Here is a 22,424-nt window from a genome sequence, read left to right on the forward strand (position 1 = left end):
GCTTTGGGGGCCACAGGTAGAGGGCTTGGAAGCCCAACCCTGTAGGGACCCATGGTCACCGCCAGGGGGCGCCCCAATGCCTTGGGGACCCTGGACCTCAGCACTTCCGCCACACCAGGAAGTGCTGGGGGGAAGAAGAAGAGGGACACCTGGAGAGCTTCCGGGAGAACAGCTGGCATTTCCGCCACACTGGGGCGTGTCCAGCGGGGAATGCTGGGAAACACCTGGAGCTCATCCGGGACCAGATAAAAGGGACCGTCTCCCTTAATTCGGGGCTGGAGTCGGGTGGAAGCAGGACAAGGCAGGAGCAGAGAGTGTGGAGGCGGCCCAAAGAAAAGGCATTGTGTGGCCAGGACTGTATTGGGGTTTGTGTGGCACTTAAAACATTTGTAAATATTGTAAATAATAAACGTGTGGTGGTAATAAACAACATGTCCGCCTGTCTGTGTCCGGGCCGGGTCCACAATATATAGGTAATTTAATACCTTATTTCCTAGGCTAAGACAAAGTGAGTTAGTGTCTAAGAGTAAAGTGGTGGCATTGGTAAAAAGAACAATCAGCAAAAATATAATTTCTTGCAATGTAGAGGAAATTGGCCTATTTTTTTATTTAACTTGTAAACCCATATCTACAAAGCTTAGGAAATACAATAACCACAAAGCAGTCATTGAGTCTCACCTGATCGCTTGCTGTAAACTTTGGATTGGATCATATTTGCTGGACTTTAGCTTAGAGGTTGCATCATCTGCTTCAACTTTCACAAAATCTGAGCAGAAAAAGAGAATGTATGATGAGATACAACTTTGTCCCATTTATGACACAAATACTTTCTGAAACTCTTTTAAATCAAGTTTTCTTGGAAACTGCAAAGTGGAAAACACCTCCTTCACCAAGCAAGGACTCTTGAATTGGTGTTCCCAAAACCATAAAGTGTGCAAGCTCATATGAAAGCAGTGACCCCCTAAAACAGATTATTTGACACCCTCCAAAGTGAAGGCCTACTCTCTTAAATGTCAGTGACATGGTTCCAACACAACAAATATGTCCTACCTTAGGCCACCTCACCTCGGCAACATATAAAGAGTCACATTGGTAAATTTTGTCAAATATTTACCATTCAACAGTGATTGATAGTTTTCAGATTGTTCATTATAGATTAGTTGTTTTGTACCCCCTCTCTTTTTAGTTTTCCTTCCATGTTCTGTTGTCATTTCTGTTATGTGATTTTTGTTTAGATTTCTTCTTAGTTCTTTATCCTCTTTCTTTATCATTGTTATTATTTATCAGTTTGCTTTCTTTTCACAATTCTTGACAGCTTCCCTATTAATTCTGTTTTCTTCTAATGCTGTCAGTTTACCAGAGCTTACTGCTTCCACATTTTAATCCCCCCCACCCCCCCATTGTAATGCATCTTCCTTTCATTTCCTTTTTAAACTTAACAAAAAAAGAAAAAGAAACAAAGCACTTTAGCAACTGAATTCTCAGAAATGCTTATTTGTTTTAATAGGAAGTAACAAGTACAATTTGTTTGATTCATGGTACTAGCTGGTGACAAAAACCACCTGAGATGTTAACTGATAGTATCGTGTCCTATTTAGTTCATTCAGTTCAATGAATATTTCAGTAATTTTGTATTTGGTGCATAGATTCCCAAGGATTTTTAAACAAGTTCAGAGACAGCTGGATTGTTTGGGCTCTGGTTGAACAAGCTAGGGATAAAATGAGCCACTACTTGTGAGCCTCTGCTCCATTTCATGTTGCTACATGATAGTAATGTCCAAATCAACACTGAAGGGCAACTGAATGTCTTGCATTCATTTCTGTAGGTTTATATATTTACATTGATAGGGTTATTACTGTCACATGTGAAAAGAACAGAGAGATTCTTCCATGCATGTGCTAATCTGTCAATAATGTCAACACTTTCTGGCTGTATGTAGTTGTTTAAGTTGTAAGGTTGCTGTGAAATGTATTTTTCCACAGGCTGTTATATTTTGTATAATACCAGTAATGGCGTACTGCACGATAACGTGCAGTGAATACACTTGACTTGAGCATTCCTAGTTTTCAATCTCTTTCTCTGTACGTTTGCTCAGAGGTTGATGTGCTGGCTACTTCCTGAGCAAGTCTTCTTTTCTCCACCCTAGTGGCCTGCTTCTTCTCTTCTTTGGTCGGCATCTTTTCACATTAAAACTGATTAAGTCAGTGTTTGTGTTGTAATTACTTAGTATGTTTTCCTTGATTTTCTATCTGCCTTAAGAATGATTTAAGATATGAAGAGGTAGAGGAAGACGGCGAAGGTGGGAGGGAATGAGAACCGCGCCCATACACATACATACACATGGCCACCCTGCTGATCACTGCTGGGAGTTGATTCTACAACAAAATAAAATAAAAATAAAAAGAGGAATAACCTTGGAGGTCAATCATCACCCTGAAAGCGGATAGTAGACGTCACACAGTATATGTGTACCAAATTTCAGGTGAATCTTTCAAACGGTTTGTGAGCTATAGGTGATTTAAAATCCTGGATAGACAAACGAAAAGCCACAGTAGCGTATTATATAAGAAGATAGATTGTATTATATAATTTAGAATTTATTTATGTGACACTCTGAATATTTTCACATAACTGTTCCAATTGTATTTCTGATATCACAGATTTTTTTACTGTAAAAATTGCAAAAGTCACTAAATTATAATTGCTATCTCTTCAAATCTCTTAGTATAAGGTAAGTTTTCTTGCAATTTGAAACATATGTAGGGAATCTCTGATATGTAAAAAATAAAAAAGTAAGAAAAATAACAAAGAAAAATGTATATGAAGTTGAAAAATTGAAAATCGTCTGCATCATAAAAAGTAGTCCAGGTGGAATGTGTCCGTCTATAGGGAACTAGATACAGTACATACACTTTTATTCACTTGGAAAACAGGAATTTATGTAATGTACGTTCAAGAGTAAGCAGTATTTTTCAAATAATTTTGTGATTAAAACCTTTGGGCTGAATTGACTATCAAGAGCGTTATTAGAAAATTAACCTTGGGTAAAATTACAGGGTCCTGAACCCCACTTGGGGAACACAGCATAAAAGATGGATCTTCTGAAGCTGACTAGAAGTAAAAAGGCTTATCCATCTGCATGTCAGCCACAACATCCATGCACCAGCCTGTCTTCTGAATCAAAACAAACAACATGGAGACATTGTCTCTATCCTTCATCCAGATGCATCCTTTATGGGCTCATCAGCTTTCATATCTGTGCTGAAAGTAATATTTGGATTTGAGTGCTGTGAACCTTTGTTTTTGAGACAAGGGTGATTTTTATTAGGGCTTTATATCCAGACTTCACTTTTATTCAACTAATGTTTGCTATTGCTTATATTTAATACTGCTTTACATTAGATGTCTATACTTTGTCTGCACATCTTGGGGGATTGATGTTATAAAGTAACTTTGTGCAGGTAGACTGTCACGTCTCTCCCACAGGGTGGGAGACATGCCTCTGTTATGATGCATCCATCCATCCATCCATTATCCAACCAACTAGGGAATCCATTCCTGGGAATTCGGGAATCCCAGGCTTCCCGGGATGACACAGTACACGGGCATTTCACATTTGAACAGTTTTAGAATGACCGGCACTTATTTTTAATAAAACTACTGCAGTATGTTGACACCAATAAAAGACTAATCTTATCTACAAGCAGTTCATGCTGTCATATAAGTACATGTATCTAGTTCAGGGGTGCCCAATGCATCGATCGCGATCGACCGGTAGATCACAAAGGTATTGCAGGTAGATGTGGTTGCATTCAAAAAAATTTTTTTAAATGTTAGTCTATCATATCTCCTCCTTTTTGGATTTTTCTACTTGATTGACATACAGGGCGGCCAGTCTGAGATCTCCTTTCTTCTAAGACACTGGTCATCCCGCACGCACGATCAAACGCGCAAGCTACTGCAAAACTCCGGCTATGATCTAGTTAGTGTTCCAATTTATATCGATTAAAGAAGGGATTAAAAAATTGTTTGGGGAGCCTCCCACAGTCCAAAGACATGCCAGTTAGGTGGATTGGCGATTCTGAATTGGCCATAGTGTGTGCTTGGTGTGTTTGTGTGTGTCCTGCGGTGGGTTGGCACCCTGCCCAGGATTGGTTCCTGCCTTGTGCCCTGTGTTGGCTGGGATTGGCTCCAGCAGACCCCCGCGACCCAGTGTTCGGATTCAGCGGGTTGGAAAATGGATGGATGGATGGATGGATGGTATGGGCTTTACGTGTAATTAGAAGAGGATTTTTTTCTCTCACAATGTCATAATCGAAGTGCGTTTGTCTGATCTGTCAATCTATCATTGCTATTCCAAAGAAGGAAAATGTGGAAAGGGACTTTCAAACTGTTCATAAAAACTACCAAACTGACTTCCTTCCGAAAAGCGATCTAAGAAAGAGAAAAGAGAGGGAACTAAAATCGCAGTTAATCGGACAGCCATCATTTTTCACTCAGCTGAATTCAAAAGCTCCTTGACTGCATTATTCGGCTCAACTTATTTATGCGAGTCAGCCTTTTGCCCACATGAAGATTATTAAATCCAAATACTGTAGTGACCATAAATGTATTCAATTGTTATTGTGCCATAAAGGTTATTCAGTTATGCAAGTGTATATATGTAACTTTTTAATGTAGTTAGATCATTTCGACCTGGTTATTTTAAAAGTAGCTCGCAAGCTGAAAAACTGTGGGCACTCCTGATCTAGTTAGTTGCGGTAATAAGAGCGTAGAAAGCATAACGTGTCCGTCGTGCAATCGCCCAGGCGAGAGAGTACATCGTGTGGAGTACTCCAGTTGCTGAGAAAGCACGCTTTGCCTCCACTGAAGTAGGCAGCACAGTCATCAGATACCGATACACTTGTTCTAAACAACGCCCGCACTTGCCGTTGCTGTGAAACACCGCCATTTCAGGTGTTACCGATGCATCCAGTTTCTTGTCATCATTCTGTGATGGCAAGTTTCTTGGCACAGATAATGCGGATGCAACAGACTGATGCATTGCAATTTCAAGTTGCAGTTCAAAGCTGTTGTCTGACAGACGTCAATGAAGTCTTCAGTTTTCAACTATAAATCTGTTATTTCTTGATCGATTTTTACACTTTTACATGCTATATATGCAAACTTGGCCATTCCCAGTTTCCTGGGAATTACAGCAGTTTCATTCCCGGGAATGAAAAATGTCCGGGAATCCCAGGTTCCCGGTAAACGGGAGCTCGGGATTGGATTCCCTACAACCAACTATATCGTAACACAAGGTCACAGGGTCTGCTGGAGCCAATCCTAGCCAACACAGGGCGCAAGGCCGGAACAAACCCTGGGCAGGGCGCCAGCCCACCGCAGCAGTCATTTTTAAAACTTATTAAGCATTAAATCCTTTTTTGGTCCAAACTTTCTTGTTTGGATGTTTTGAAAATCAGAGAACAATTGGGTATGATTATTTTACACAAAGCAAGTTTTTACAATTAACTATACTATTTTTTAGTTTCATTTATCGTAATGTCATTCTGTTTTTATGTTGGCTCTGCCATTTTGAGGGTCCTGTTGCCAAGACGTTACTCCTGGGTGCTAGGGTGCGTGGCTCTGGACGTCACACTGCATGATGATTTAGAAGCTCGGCATCTGAGATTATGGCTGAATTAAAGTGTTTCGTGTGAGTTATTATACTGATTCTTGGTCTTGAAAATATGAGCAATTCCTTTTAACTTTGACTTTTGGTTAGCATTTTAGGCTTAGGCAACAGTTGTTTTGACTTGTATATTAAGTTTACTAGCCTATTGTTGCTTGAATGTGCAACTTTTACGTAACAGGATAATATTTCCCATTTTCCAGTCCTTCGGAATCTCCCCATAAAGATATGTGTCAAGGGTTTATATGTACTTGCTAGCCTCTGTAAGAGCTCGAATGTAAATATTATCTGGTCCTGGTGATTTGTTTGATTTCAGCCTATTTAATCTGAGTAGTACTTCACCCTCTACAATTTCCAAATCCTTCAGTTCCTCCTTAGTAGTACCATTTACCACTGGGAGGTTATCCACTTGCTCACTTGTGAAGACCTCAGAAAAATGCAAGTTTAGAGTGTCCGCCATTTCACTGTTTGTATCTTTTAATTCCCCTTTACTATTCCTGATGCACTTGACCTCCTCCTTGACTGCTCTTTTACTACTAAAACACTTAAAGAATCTCTTAGGGCAGGGGTCCTCAATCCCAGTCCTGGAGAGCCGCAGTGGCTGCAGGTTTTTGTTCTGACCTGGTTGCTTAATTAGAAAGCAATTCTTGCCAATAAAGCACTAACAAGCTATGAAATTAAATTAACTCTGCTATGTCAGGTCATTCTCATATCCTAGATTTTCTTTCCCTTTCTATCATGCAAATGATTTGAAGGCTAAAATGGACGAGTAATTCTCAGTCCTTCACTTTTTTCTCTTCATTTTTCTTCCAAGTATTTAATTAAACCCAATAGTGCAGATAAATACACACAGGTGTAAATGTAAATAAGCTAAATGGAGAAATGCTGCTCTCTCTTGTCATTTGCATGTTATTGATAATAAGGAGCAATTAAAATAGCTGTTTAAGACAAAATTAAGCAATAAGGGCTCAAAATCACTAAAGTGAAGCAGAAGTGTTACTTTAGCAATAAGTGCTTTTTATTAAGCAACTGGGTTGGAGCAAAAACCTGCAGCCACTGCAGCTCTCCAGGACCATGATTGAGGACCCCTGTCTTAGGGTCATTTTTCGCCTTATCTGCTATATTCTTCTCAAACTGTCATTTAGCCTCCCTAATATCCTTCTTAATGGTTGCCCTCATGTTCTCATATGCCCTATGATTGACTCTGGACTTATTAGCCTTATATGCCATATACAGCTGTTTTTTTCCTTTGCAGCTTCAACTCTTTATTAACCCAATGCAGAGTTTTTTAAAATTTCTTATTAATTCCAAATTTAGGAAAGGCATTATATGTAAAACACTTTTAAACCTGCTCCACTGTTCCTAGACTATCTCAACAATTAAAAGCTTATCCCAGTCTATCTGCCTTAGACTTTGCTTTTTCTGATCAAAATTTCCCTACCAAAGATAAACTTAACAATTTTGCTCTTTACATTCACACTCAAAACACTGAGAATTATATTATGGCCACTTGATCCTATTGGTTCAATCACCTCTACTCCCTCAATTCTTTCTTGATTATTACAAAATACTAAATCCAGACAGGCTGCACCCCACATTGGTGCTTTAACATGCTGTGTTAAAAAACAGTCACTGATTACTTCTAAAAACTCCTGGTCTTGTGCTACGCCATCTGAAAGGTTATCACAGTTAATATTCAGATCATTAAAGTCCCCCATGACTGTAATATCCCCCTGTAAACTTGCCTTTTTAGTATTACTAAAAGATTTTTTGTTAAATTACTGTTTGCATTGGGTAGTTTATAACACACTCCTAATGCTGCCCAGGTGAAGCCACATGTCCTCAGTAAGATGGGGATCACCATCCAACTGAAGACGACTCATATTTAAATTCTGTTTGACATAAATAGCAACTCCGCCTCCTCTTCTGTTCTGTCTATCCTTCCCAAAAAATATATATCCCTCTATGTTATACTCATCCCCATCTTTTTTTATTTAGCCAGGTTTCCGTTATTGCTATAATATCATAATTATGCTCTGCTACATACAACTCCAACTCACTTACCTTATTTTTGATACCTCTAGCATTAAGGCAAGCTATTTTTAATGTGTTACTCTTTCTACATGTAAATTTTGGGTTAGAATTTACATTACTACTCTTTCATGTATAGTTCTAAACCTGGCCTGTCCTAACCTCCCTGGGCCCCCATTCCCTAGTTTTAAACAATCCTCAACTAACCTACTCATATGCCTCCCCAATACATTGGTGCCCCTCCAGTTCAGAAGTAACCTGTCACAGCAGAACAGGTCACATCTGTTCCAAACGGAGTTCCAGTACCCCATAAGCCTATACCCTTCCACCCTGCACCAAGATTTGAGCCACACATCAAGCCTTCTAATCTCCTCAGTCTTACTTGGACTGCTGCATAGCACAGGCAGAACTCCAGAGAAGAACACCTTGCCATTTCTGCTCCTCAGCCTGACACCTAACTCTTTGAATTTGGAATGCAGAATTGATAGACTACCCTTATGTATGCCATTTGTTCCAACATGGACAATAACAACTGGATCCACCCCTGCTCTGGACAACAGCCTATCTATCATTCCAGGGAGGTCTCCCGCCTGTGTAACCGGAAGGCAACAAACTCTCAGACTTTCTGTCTCTGGAGCAAACTGATTGAATGATTGAGCCCCCAACTATCACTTCCTCTGTTTTTCTGGGAACTGGTTTTGAGGTGGCCCATTGGGACACCTCATTCCTGCCTACCACATCAAAATCATCAGAGATACCATCCAGCTCTGCAAGGACCTGAAAATGGTTTGACACTTCTAACTCTGGGGTTGATGCCTCTGGACAGTGTGCACTCTTTACCTTAGGCCTTGTGACCGTGACCCACCTTTCTCTTCTTGTCTGGTCTGGAATCTCCTCCCATGCCACCATAGGAGTGCAAACTATCCCTCTAAAGGACACCTGAACCAGGTCCATCAGTTCTCTACTACAACACAGGCCAGCCAACTCCTCCTCCAGTTCAGCGACCCTTAGCTCAAAGTGCTGGATCAGTTGGCATCTCCTGCAGATGAAGCCCTCACAGACAGCTGGCTCCTCCAAGCCATCATCTGAAAAGTCCAACATCTAACAGGATTTGCACTGCACTGCCCTCATAATAAAAATTTTGGATTACTAAAACTGCCTTAACTTTTTCTTTTTTTAAATTAAAATTAAATGATTTAACTTAAATGGTAAAACTAAACATCATACTGCATAACTGCTACAGCTATTTTACACCTTCTGGCCCCTTAAGCTCCTGTACTTTTCTCCCTCTCAACTGCCTGCTGTTTGTTTTTCTCTGAGGTTAATTTTACTTTTCTCTGTCTGTTCTCCTACTTTGCACTCCTTTAATTCCTTACATTAAAGCTCTCCACTCACACTGTTTGTATTCACCTGTATTAACCCTTAACTACTAGCACCATCTCTCATCTAATAAGTACTAATGAGGTGTACTTTATGCAGCAGTGTTAAAATGGCTATTTTAATGCACACTGTGAGGATGTAACATAAAATACAGCAATAATTTTAAATTGTACATGTTTTTAATGTAATTTAATACCACATTACTGAATAGTATGACACAGTCTATACTATCTGAAAATAAACTTGATCCCCTTCTCCAGTGCTCATTCATCACCGGTCACACTTTCATCCACTGCAGGATTGTTGAATGTTCTTTGCAGACAATGTCATTGCAAGAAGAACATCTCATCGTTGTCATACATATGTAATTACTAAATGCACCACATGAAACTTGCGACTGTATATCATAAAACAGGAGGGGGTACACTGGAGAAAAAAACATTGAAACACTGTGCTTGTAATGAATCAAGCTGAGGATAGATGGCGGATGCTGCCGATAGGTTCAAGTAAAAAAGGACGTTGGACAAAAGTAACTTGAGATTGGTGTACAAAATAAACCAGTGCGAGTAGTTAAGGATTAATGAATTCTTATCGCCCACTTAAGTGCTCTACCTCCGGACCGCTAAGAGCTGTTCAATCTAAGAGATAGATAGATAGATAGATAGATAGATAGATAGATAGATAGATAGATCTTGCTAAGTAAATATCTGCTGCTAGTTAATTGCTTACTATCTTATCAGCTCCTAAAGTTCAAGTCCCTTGTGCCTGATCGGGCGTCTTAAAGCTAGCCGCTTAGTTACGCACCGCTGAGCCTTCCCGTTTACTGCTTCGAAGTCAGCTGCCGCAGCCTTTTCAGTTACTTATTAACAATTTATTGCTATGACGCGGTTATTTACTTACAGATGCCGATATCAGTTTACTGCTGCTTCTTACCTTGCCTCCTCGATGCTTGTTCAAATACAAATAACAAGAACAAGTAGGCACACGTACAAGTACAAGACCTTTTTCTAGCGCACTTCCAAACACCCAACTACTTTTGCTAAAAAAAAAGCAAAAAGACAATTCTAATTGAAAAGAAAAAAAGCTTTAAAAATTCCCGCACGATTACAAAAACCCAAGTTTATAGGAGCAAAATGTATTTTTTTAACTAACTCTCACACCGAATAAAAGACTAAAACTCTCAGCAACTCTCAGCCGCCTGTCTCGTTTGCAAAGTTGACGTCAGCACGTCCCATATTGATATACTACTAAGTCTGTAGCTAGTTTTGTGGCTTTCAAAACTGCAAGGAAGATTTTCATGTTTATTCACTGTCATACTCCACATTAATTTGTCTCCCTTACCATAAAGTTTCTCTCTCTGTTTGCCTTCAGAAGTGTGCAGCTGGATGCTTCCACTGAAGTTCCCAGTGTATTCTCCATGATGAGTCAGAGGAATATTAAACTCATACGTTGAATTTTCTGCAGCCCTGAGAGCCACAACAGCTTGCCCTGAATAAAGAAAAGAAGATGTGTTTGTAGTACTTACTGGCCAAGCAGACATCTGTAGACATGGCATTCACAGAAATGAAAAGCTTCATTCTTACCAAAAGTAAGCCCTGCATTATACATGTGACCACTTTACTAGTTGCTGAATTTTGTGTTGAGGGACATCACACATATAATGGTATGTTGGCATCCAACATTTTTAATTGCTATGTAAAAATGACAACTTTTGCTTAAGTAAGTGTTCAGCTACTTCAACACGGGGATAAAATATGAGGGTAAATCAAAAAAGGCAATTTGAATATTATGTGGTAGCCACAATGGATAGAAGCTGACACAATACAACATTTTTCGCAATGGCTTATGGGGGTTTGAACACGAACAATGCTGTGCTCTGCTGTTAGTCTAGTTGAAGCCAAGGTCAAATCAGCATGGATTGGATTTTTATGGGCAGATGGAGTGAAGTCTGCTGAAATTCAAAAAAGGATGTTGGCTTTTGCAGATCGGTAAGCTATTTGGTACCCATATTGTGCAAATGTTTTGGTAAGTCATCATGCACTTTGGCAGATCTATAGCTGATATCCAAATGTGCAGCAACAGTGGACAACATAATTTTGCTGGTCTTCTCTGATGAAGCCATTCACTATATTAATATGGGTTTGTGTATGTGATATTGATGGTTGACCAGATCGAGCTTCATTGAGTACACTTATTCTTTCTGCATTAAATCTTTCTTCCCATTCATACACTTTTTGGTGAGTGATATTGTTTTCACTTCTGTACTGAACCAACATCTTTTGTTGATTTTCAGCTGGTTTTACTCCCTCTGCCAAAATCTCATTATGGTGCATTGTTCAACAATGGTGGAATCCCCACAGCACAGTGTCCATGTTCATTTCACCTTGGCTTCAACTAGACTAAATTCAATGTGCTACGCTGTGTGTGTTTTGAACTACCCATAAGCCATTGTGATCGTGTTATAGTGCATCATATTGCACCTGTTGCAGTTATTGCATCATTTTCAGATTGCCTTTACTTTTGATTTACCCTTGTAGGTGTTGTGGATCAAGCTCTCTTACCTCTGTTGTCTAGTGCAGATAAACTGTAGCAGGACAAGATTTTTTGTCATTTAGAAATAAAATGTGTCAGTATGTGCGTTTGCACTATAGTTGGAGTCTATTCAAACGTTGCCACATTAAATGCTACTGAGAAGACTTATTATACTGTGTCACACACGTGCACATGGGAAACAGCTAAAGGGCCTACAAAATGGTAATTATTTGCCAGACCAGGGGTCGGTGGAGTGTGCTAACTGTCTCTCTCAATCTCTTGCAGACCATTCTCGGGAAATCCTACTTGGCTCCGGCACCGACAATGACGTCACTTCCGGTCAGGAAAACATCACTTCCAGTTCCGGCACCAATGATGATGTCACTTCTGGTCATGAAGATATCACTTTCGATTCCAGCACCGATGACATAATTTCCCATTTTATTAGTTAAAACTGCCATCTTCTCTCCATGCAATCAGTTCTGTTCTGGACTCTGTTCTATGCACATTGTACTACTTTAAATCAACTTTTGAAGCCGGAAAAACAATATACAGTTGACTGCCCTAAATCTTTATGATGTCTTTGACTCTTTGTTATCACAGTGGCGTAGCTGTCAGGATATTGTGACAACTGAATTGAATCCACTTTGGCCAAAACCATTGGATTGTCTGGATTAAGGTGTTATTGCATGCCCTTCAAGTTCCCAAATGCTTTGTGTATTGTGTGTATTTCAAAGGAATATAGCAACAGAGGAAAATAAGAAGTAAGAATTATTATAATTTATTTATAAACATCTACACATGGAAGCGTGTGCGTCTGTCTGGCCCAGAAGTGAGAGGTGGAGTCAGGGTAAGGGCTCCTCCTTCAAGGAAACAGAAAACTCGCTTAGCTACTAATAACACAAGTGGGGCCATCACGTCAGCAAAACAAAACCTCAGAAGAAAGAACAAAGTTGCTTAGCCGCTAACATTGACAAAATGGCATCCCTTTTACTTTTCCTCCCGCCACTAATACACAAGTGAGTAGTTCCTTTTAATTACCTGACATCTCTACATATCAATTTTTTTTCTGATGATTTCAATAGTTTTTAGGACCCTGGGCTTTTTACAGCACGTGCTTACACAGCTAGTATAGTATAATATAATATAATATAATATAATATAATATAATATAATATAATATAATATAATATAATATAATATAATATAATGTCATGGTGGTGCAGTGGTAAGTTTAAATTATGCCATTCATTTTTTAAAATTCCTTTGTATTAATTCTACATTAAATTTGTGTTTCAGTGTGTATTTATTCTTGATTAATGTATTAATTTTATAATTACATGTTTTAATATGTAGGTGGCGCAGTGGTAGCGCTGCTGCCTCGCAGTTAGGAAACCTGGGTTCACTTCCTGGGTCCTCCCAGTGTGGAGTTTGCATGTTCTCCCCGTGTCTGTGTGGGTTTCCTCCGGGTGCTCTGGTTACCTCCCACAGTCCAAAGACATGCAGGTTAAGTACATTGGCAATCCTAAATTGTCCCTAGTGTGTGGGTGGGTGTGTGTTTATGTGTGCACGCCCTGTGGTGGACTGGGGGTTTGTTTCCTGCCTTGCGCCCTGTGTTGGCTGATTTTAGCTCCAGCAGACCCCTGAGACCCTGTAGTTAGGACATAGTGGGTTGGATAATGGATGGATGGATAATACTAAAGTATCTATCTATCTATCTATCTATCTATCTATCTATCTATCTATCTATCTATCTATCTATCTATCTATCTATCTATCTATCTACTGTATAATATAATACAGGTTTTGTACTATTAGTTCAGAAAGATCAATGTCAAAACACCAGAGTGATTCAGACTTATAATATTTCACAAGAAAGAACATCTAAACCAGTGTTTCCCAAACTCGGTCCTTGGGACCCCCTGTGGCTGCAGGTTTTTGTTCCAACCAGATTCCTATCAGTGACAACACCTGATAACACTGATCTCATTTAATTAGCTGCTATTGTGTTTCTTTTATTCTACATTCAGAAAAGCACAGCAGCATTATTTTTACGTTTATAAGACATTTAGAAACATTTCTGCTTTTGCTATAGATTTAAATGCTTAACTCTCTTTTGTTGATTTTATTATATTTGCCCTTTCTCTGTGCTGTTTTCCCCCTTCGTTGTATCTTATTAATGACAGTTTAAAACGAGCAGAGCAGACACGCTGGCAAACAACACTGAATAATCAAAGGCTGCAACTACTTTAGCGTCAGACCCACTAATTAGTAAATAATGGATTAATTAAACAATTAGAACACCTAGAAAAATAGAATGAAAATCAAGATGAAAATACTGTTAAAAAGAAAAAAATATATATTATCCTCGTATAACTGATTGGTACATTTTAATATATATTTTTTAGTAAACTTAGTTTTCTAATTTCTATATTGTTCCCAAAACACAGAACTTGGGAAATAACAGTTCACTTAATTAGCTCAGGGGTTCAATTAAAAACAGAAGCTGGTTGGGACAAAAACCTGAGCCACAGGGGGTCCCCAGGACCGAGTTTGGAAAACACTGATCTAAACATTCACCCACCCATCCATTTTTTAGCTTGCTTGTACTGGTTAGGGTTAGAGACAGTCAGGACCAATCCCATTAGCACTGGGTGCAAGATGGAAACCAACCCTGTACAGAGTGCATGTTTGATGCAGCGTACACAAACACATACTCATTCACAATGTGCCAATTTAGTGTTGGCAGATAAACTAACATGCATGTCAGAGATGTGGGAGGAAAACTAAACTACACGGAGAAAAGCCCCCAGAGAGAGACATGATGAAAATATCCATCCATCCATTTTCTAACCCGCTGAATCCGAATACAGGGTCACGGGGGTCTGCTGGAGCCAATCCCAGCCAACACAGGGCACAAGGCAGGAACCAATCCTGGGCAGGGTGCCAACCCACCGCAGGACACACACAAACACACCCACACACCAAGCACACACTAGGGCCAATTTAGAATCACCAATCCACCTAACCCGCATGTCTTTGGATTGTGGGAGGAAACCGGAGCGCCCGGAGGAAACCCACGCAGACACGGGAGAACATGCAAACTCACGCAGGGAGGACCCGGGAAGCGAACCCGGGTCTCCTAACTGCGAGGCAGCAGCGCTACCACTGCGCCACCGTGCCACCCATGATGAAAATATGACACAGGCAATGACAAAGTGGATTTTCAGACCCAAAACTCAAGTATTTTGAGTCTAACAAATGTGCCATCATTCTGCCCATAGACATTTATACTAATGTTTAATGTTAGGCATCATTTGACCTAGATCCAAATTTATACTGTACACAGATTCCATTCTTTCCAACGTCCTGACATGATGGGAAGCTCCAGTGCCACATTTAGGTATCATTCTGGTTGCAGGTATTGAGAAATAACCTCATCTTTACACCTCCTGCCAAGGCCCTTGATGCATTTCTTACCATAGGACTCATCGCAGTCTGTGGACTTGACGCAGATGCGGATGTGCTGGTCAAGCAGGTATTCTGGATCAGCAATAAAAGGTGTCAGCTAGATGAAACAAAATAAGGCAGGCATTATTAGAAGATAAAGGTTGCAGATTATAGTTATTACTTTTAATGCTATTTTTGCAAGCTTTGTAAAGTGCCTTGTGCAGATGTGCTCCATGAAAGTTTCCATGTAAAAGATTGCTTGCATTATTGAATTAACACTGCTTTGAGAGACTGTCTCCATGAACTTAGTTAACCATCCAATAAATATAGTGGATATGCTCATTCACACCTATCTGAATGACCTTTACATTTTCCCAGTCTTTAGCCTTTCCAGATAATAGTCACAAGAATGGGACAGAGGACCAGAAAAGTAGGCAAAGGGTCTAAAACCACCAATTTGTGGTCACAGACAATTTTATCTTTGTAAAAGAAATTGACTAGTGAACATAAATGATCATTTATTACATTTGTTTTATGAGTGAGCTAAACTTTGTTTTTGCGCACAAAGAGCGTCACATATGCATTTGAGACAGAAACATTCCTGAAGTTGAGAGCCCAACACAAATCAACAATGACCTGAAGCTGTATGTAATTAATTTGTACTCATTTCAAAGGCCACACAAGGTTTAATGTACAGCAAATTAGCACCATTTTACCATCAGTTTTTATTTTACTGCCAGCTGAGCTCCCCACATTCCTTTGGTGATTGAAAAATGCTTCCAATTTACTGATGTGGAAGCAGCCGTGAATCAGGTAGTGCTTGGTTAAGTACAGCTGAAGTATTTTTTCCATAGTTTGAGTGAATAGCACCCTTTTACACACATTTCAAAGCCTAATGATGAAGCTGGTCATAGATATTTATATGTCATTACTCAGGTCAATTTTGATTGGTTCATTTGCACAATGTCAATGCATCTTACTCGTGGCCAGTGTGACATTTTGAGGGATTGATCCACACATTTAGCAGCTTTGTTTGTGCATAAGAAGACTCAGTAAATTTCCAGAAATTGTATTAGCTACTGAATTTTTGAAATTGTTGCTTCAGGCTTCTTGAGGTTCTTTACTTAAGTTTCTTCATTCACTTTGTTGATCCCATAATTTACCAGTGAATTCCTGGAATAAACAGCATGTACCAAAAGGACTTTTCAAGATGTCTTCCTATTTGAAATTCTGCAGACTATGCGTTATGAAGTCACCCCACTGGGGAAATAATTTACATCACTGAGTGGTGATAAACTTTCAGTTTTTAAATGTGCTTTGGAAGTTATATAAAAAAGTAATGTTTTCCTACTTTTACTGTAAGCTGGAGCCTATTTTGGCACAAATGCACAACAGAGACAGGCTTTTGGGGGCGCTAGTCCATTACAGAGGAGAGTCAGAAATGAACACCACTGAATTCATGAGTGCAAACCCTCAGAAGAATCTCACATGAAATATACAAAATATGTAAATTCTACAGCTTTAAATATAAGTGGAGTCTGAGTGATATGAGGCTGCATGCTAATAAGTGTGGCCTGAAGGGGGCATAACAGTGCCCCAGCTCCAGACACAAACTGCACAAACTCACTCCGAAGTTCAAATGACCATTCATGTTTAAAGAATTATACCTTACCCTGGCTTCTCTTCCAAAAAATCAGCACAGTCCCAATGTACAATTTTTCTGTCTCTTTCTGTCTTTCCTTCTTTCTTACTCTTTCTTCCATTCCTCCCAGGCAAGCATTACCCATCCTTCCACCTCCTGGGTGAGGCTGAGGGCTCCTTTTAACCCAGACCCTGGAGTACTTCTAGTGTGTCTGCACTAGTAATAATAAAATATTTCCATGTGACAGGGGACAGGGAGGTCTCCTCCCAATAGCACCCTCAAGTGGCCTATAAGGACCCCACCAGGGCCACCTTCCAGATCTGCAACTCCCATGAAGCCCTTTGAGTGTTCAAATGGGAGCTATGCCACCTGTCCTTCTAATATAACATACCCCAACCAGGAAAGGGAATAGCAACCATCTCAGCTGGAATGTACCTCTGTCTGCTCCATTCATGCATGACCTCCTAGCTGGTTAAGGAAACATCATACATCCTAGTCAGGATGATGCTCCATCCATTATAATCATCACATTAGCTACTGCAGGAGTAATGAATAAAGGATGGATTTCAGTAAAGGCCATGTCACACTGCATGACTTTTCCTGCGATTTTCAGTTATAGACTTCATTTACATAATCTTACCAAGTTGGAGTCAGTCACGGCGTGATCCCATGGCTGCCAGCTGTGTAGCCGGAAATATCCAGTGACTCTCTCAGGGTGAATCATGGACTAGTTACAGTGAGTCACTGGGTTTGATTTTGTCTTTAGTCATAGGGTGGCTTGAGAGCATATGAAAGCTGACAACCAATGAATGCTCATTTGGAAGTGCAATAAGTATTATACTGCAATGAGGAATTAGAAACTTTGGTGGTTTGATCCCTGTAAACAGAAGAGAAGCTTGTCTGTCTTATGTCTCCTATTTTATGTACCGCAGCAGAATGAAAAAAAATGAAAAAAGTCATACCTGTAAACCTTTCCTACAGCTCTGGCTTTGACAGGCAGCACATTAATGGCTGTCAGAAAAAGGGACGGACATGTGATTCTTTGAAAGTGTGGAACTGTGCTGGAAAGTCATTATATAACTGAGTAATCTGACATACCCAGGGATGTAAAATGACATGCTCTGGCAACAAGATCAGCAAATGCAGTCTGCAATGTTGACGTCCTCTTCGACTCGAAATTGTGTGATGTAACATTGGCTTAAGTATAAAGAACAAATGAATGCCTTCTGATGATCTGTCACCTTGTCTAGCCTTCCAAGAAAGAGGAATACAGAAAGCAGGGACTGTATGAGTGTTGTCAGGGATGCCAGGGGCAACGACTCGGCCGGGACACCGTGAGGGACCGGATGTGGGTCTGCGCCCACCCTGGATTACGTGAGGGTCGCCATCCTGGTTACTTTGGGGGCCACGGGTTGAGGGCATGGAAGCCCCACCCTGCAGGGGCCCATGGTCACCGCCAGGAGGCGCCCCAATGCCTTGGGGACCTGTTACCTCAGCACTTCCGCCACACCCGGAAGTGCCGGGGGGAAGATTGAAGAGGACACCGGGTCAACTGCCGGAAGAACAGCCGGCACTTCCGCCACGCTGTGGCGTGGCCAACGGGGGAGTGTCGGAAACACCTGGAGCTCATCCGGGACATGTATAAAAGGGTCCGTCTCCCTTTATTCAGGGCTGGAGTCGGGTGGAAGCAGGACGAGGCAGAAGAGAGTGTGGAGGCATCACGAAGAAAGGCATTTTGTGGCTAGGACTGTGTGTGTTGGGGTTTGTGCACTATTTGGACTGTGTCTTAGTGACCTAATTATTGTAAATAATTGTAAATACGTGTGGTGGTGATTTACAACATGTCCGCCTGTCTGTGTCCGGGTCGGCTCCACAGTGTCTAGTGCTATATGTCACCACAATGATATTTTAGAGTAAAAAATATGCAAAAAAGGGTGTGAACAATTGATTTTTTCAACTTGATTTGAATATTGATGGGATGACTTAAAGCAGGTCCATTATGGAACCCAGCAAGTGGTGTCCTTGTGCTTAATGAAAGACCAATGTGTCCTATTGCTTGTGTCCCAGGGGGCTGCTGGTGGGGATGCAGTTTTATTGTATTAAAACAATTTCAGACTTCTTTCTAGTAATATCAGTTTGAGTCTGGAGGACAAAATCTAGGCTTTGTGCTAAATTGGGCAGAATAATCCACTATTGCATGAGCGCATGCATGTTTTTGTATCAATCCAATTTCTAAATAAGAAGTCAATTTATTGCTCGATGAATATTTTTATGCTTCATTTTAGTCGTCTCACTTGGTAAGATTCCTCACATTAATTGCTTATTTTATTATGAAACAGCTTCATTCTACCTTTAATGACTCCTTATTAGCAATAAGAAAAAAGAAAAGTATTGAGAATTACAGATCTGCTTCATGCTATAAATCATCCTTAGAAATGAAAAAGTTATAAGAATGGCATGGCAGAATGAAAACACTACCAAGCCATTAAATTAAATAGCATCTGCCACTGGCAAAGATTAATTTCTAATCAGGCAATTGGGTCAGAACAAAAAACCACAGTGACTATACCCCTCCAGAACTGATGTTGCAGACCCTGCCCATGGAGGAACTATAATTGGAGTTCTTTTCCTCATCCTCTGGCTGTAAGGACGCTGGAGTTTAGTGACTAAGATATTGAACGTTTACCCATAAAACTAGTGAGAAGTCAAGCAAAATGAAACATTTTACTGGCTAACTAAAAAGATTATAATATGCAAGCTTTCGAGGCAACTCAGGCAAGATGTACAGTACATTGTAATCTTTTTAGTTAGCCAAGAAAAGGTGTCATTTTGCTTAACTTCTCACTACATTCATAATGGCGTAAACGGTACAACACCCTAGTACTACCCATAAAACTGATATTTGTCCCCTCCACAAATTTAATTTGGGAAACTCAGCATATAAGGTCCCTTTTGAGCAGGCCAATTTTTAATAAAATGTTTAAACAGTAATAAAATTGTGATGTGTACTTTATTGTGGGTAAAGAGTGTCAGCAAAATATAACTCAGATTTCTTGGCAACAGGAGGATTAGCTTAATGCTCTTCATCCAGTATCTAAAAAATTAATTAATTTACCTCAGTCACTCCAGTAAAGTGCACCCGGAGAAAACCTTCTTTGTGCTCCTGGTTCTCTCCCTCATTGCTTTTCACAAATTCTGAAACACATATTAGGACCGTTCAGTTACTTTGTTATGCATGAAGCCTTGCCTATTGTGTTCAGCTGCCTCCCCTCGCACTCACTTTCCAAGCAAGAGGAGTGATACTCGACCAAGAATTTCGTTTTAGACTTGGTCAGGAGAGTCGCCACACAGTTCATGAGCTTGATGGCTCCTTGGCAGTTGCTGTTGTTGGGATCTAAATTAAACAAAAAAGATATAGTACTGAAAAAGACAATTAGAAATCTGAGTGGCCATGCTCACACAGAGACAACAGATTTCAACCATTACTGTTATTAAGTGAATATTGGTCACATTTTGGAATAGGAGAAGGGAAAGGGGACATAAAAAAACATTGATACTGACCATTTTTAGACACAAATTGTGATGTCACTTCAACCTCAAATGTGGCAAAAACTGGAGAATGGTCACTCGTCATTATATTATTTGTACACCCTACAGGAAAGAAAAAACTTTTACGATTGATGGCCACACAGTGAATGCTTCTGAAAGAATGAACTAATCACCAATTATTTGTAAGGTGTATAAACTGTGTGTTATTAAAATATGGTGTACATCCAATGACACTTAATAAAAGGCAAATGCTGGCACAAGAAGGTGATGACTAAAAATATAAAAAAAATGTTTGTTTAGAAATTGAAAAGTGGATGTTAGGATCTGCTTATCCAAAGTCGTGAAAAGAAAAATCCATACCATTAAGTGTTTGGCCAGGTGTGACTATAGTCCAAAAATTGGATTACTAGTCCTAAGAAGGAAAAGACCTCAGCCTGACAAAAGTAAGACAACGAATTAGTCTGCCTAAACCGGCAACAGCATGAGTTCTTTATGGCAACCTACAGTCAGTTGTTCTTCTTTAAAATGTGTAGCCAAAGCATCAAGGTATATTTCTGGAGGCCACCAGGGGGCAGTATTTATCCTGATCCTGGAATTTATTTTAAAAATGGGTTGAAATTCTTACCACAAATCTATACAGTAATCCCTTGCTATATGATGCTTCGACTTTCGCGGTTTCACTCTATCGCGGATTTTAAATGTAAGCATATCTAAATATATAATGCGGATTTTTCGCTGCTTCGCAGGTTTCTGCTTGAACGATGGGTTTTTTTACTTCTGGTACATGCTTCCTCAGTTGGTTTGCCCAGTTGATTTCATACAAGGAACGTTATTGGCGGATGGCTGAGAAGCTACCCAATCAGAGCACGCAGTTAAGTTCCTGTGTGCTGACTGGCTCAGCGACAGAGTGCTGAATTCGATTCTGCTGCGCTAACCAGGAAGTCTTGTCTCGTTCATTCAGCATCAACGTGTTTCGCTTTTATGCTCTTTTATGTTTATCTTTGTGCATAGTCAAGCCCTTCGTTATGGCTGCAAAGCAATCTGCTTCTGCTACTGCTTCAGGGGCCGTGCCCAAGCACCAACTGAAGATGCTAACGATTGCCAAAAAGGTAAAAGTTTTGGATATGTTGAAGGAAGGGAAAAGCTACACCACATAATATTTAGGTTTTACTGTATATAAACAGTGTGTTTACATACATAATTTCAACGAATCTTACCTAATATGTAAGAGAATACAAACGGTGAGAACCCTAACTACAAAGAGGACTATTTCATTTATGTTAGGCAGAATGCTCAGAGGGGACTGGGCGGTCCCGTGGCCTGAAACTCCTGCAGATTTTATTTTTTTTTCTCCAGCCGTCTGGAGTTTTTTTCTGTCCACCCTGGCCATCGGACCTTATTCCTTTTCTATGTTAACTAATGTTGTCTTATTTTAATTTCTTATTTTGTCTTTTATTTTTCTTTTTGTCAGTATGTAAAGCACTTTGAGCTACTTGAAAATGTGCTATATAAATAAATGTTGTTGTTGTATAACTGTGCAGGAAATGTTTATAAGAGTGTGGGAGAGTTTATAAGGGCTTAAAATATATAAAAACTAGCAAAATACCTGCGCTTCGCAGCGGAGAAGTAGTGTGTTAAAGAAGTTATGAAAAGAAAAGGAAACATTTTAAAAATAACGTAACATGATTGTCAATGTAATTGTTTTGTCACTGTTATGAGTGTTGCTGTCATATATACTGTATATATATATACACACACACACACACATACACACACACATATAAACATATATACATATAAACATATCTACATATACACATATCTATATATATATATACATATACACATCTACATATATATACATTGTCAGGGATGCCAGGGGCAACGACCCGGCCGGGACGCCTTGAGGGACCGGAAGAGGGTCAATGCCCACCCTGGATCACGTGGGGGCTGCCTTCCTGGTTGCTTTTGGGGCCACGGGTAGAGGGCTTGGAAGCCCAACCCTGTAGGGACCCATGGTCACTGCCAGGGGGCACCCCAATGCCTTGGGGACCCTGGACCTCAGCACTTCCGCCACACCAGGAAGTGCTGGGGGAAGAAGAAGAGGGACACCCGGAAAGCTTCCGGGAAAACAGCCGGCATTTCCGCCACACTGGGGCGTGTCCAGG

General features: G+C 40.1%; 1 protein-coding gene across 1 annotated transcript in view; it reads right to left on the bottom strand.

Moving 5' to 3' along the window:
• The window catches only part of inpp5d (inositol polyphosphate-5-phosphatase D), a 137,168-nt gene that overhangs the window by 16,479 nt on the left and 98,265 nt on the right, over positions 1 to 22,424 (bottom strand). Inside the window, exons 19-24 of the mRNA XM_039762696.1 lie at positions 20,269 to 20,358; positions 19,988 to 20,101; positions 19,823 to 19,902; positions 15,096 to 15,183; positions 10,425 to 10,571; positions 679 to 766 (exon numbers count right to left, since the gene is read on the bottom strand). Coding sequence (XP_039618630.1) covers positions 679 to 766; positions 10,425 to 10,571; positions 15,096 to 15,183; positions 19,823 to 19,902; positions 19,988 to 20,101; positions 20,269 to 20,358 — 607 coding nt within the window. The remainder of the gene's footprint in view (positions 1 to 678; positions 767 to 10,424; positions 10,572 to 15,095; positions 15,184 to 19,822; positions 19,903 to 19,987; positions 20,102 to 20,268; positions 20,359 to 22,424) is intronic.

The sequence above is a fragment of the Polypterus senegalus genome, chromosome 1 (assembly GCF_016835505.1).
Source record: "Polypterus senegalus isolate Bchr_013 chromosome 1, ASM1683550v1, whole genome shotgun sequence".
Taxonomy (NCBI): domain Eukaryota; kingdom Metazoa; phylum Chordata; class Cladistia; order Polypteriformes; family Polypteridae; genus Polypterus; species Polypterus senegalus.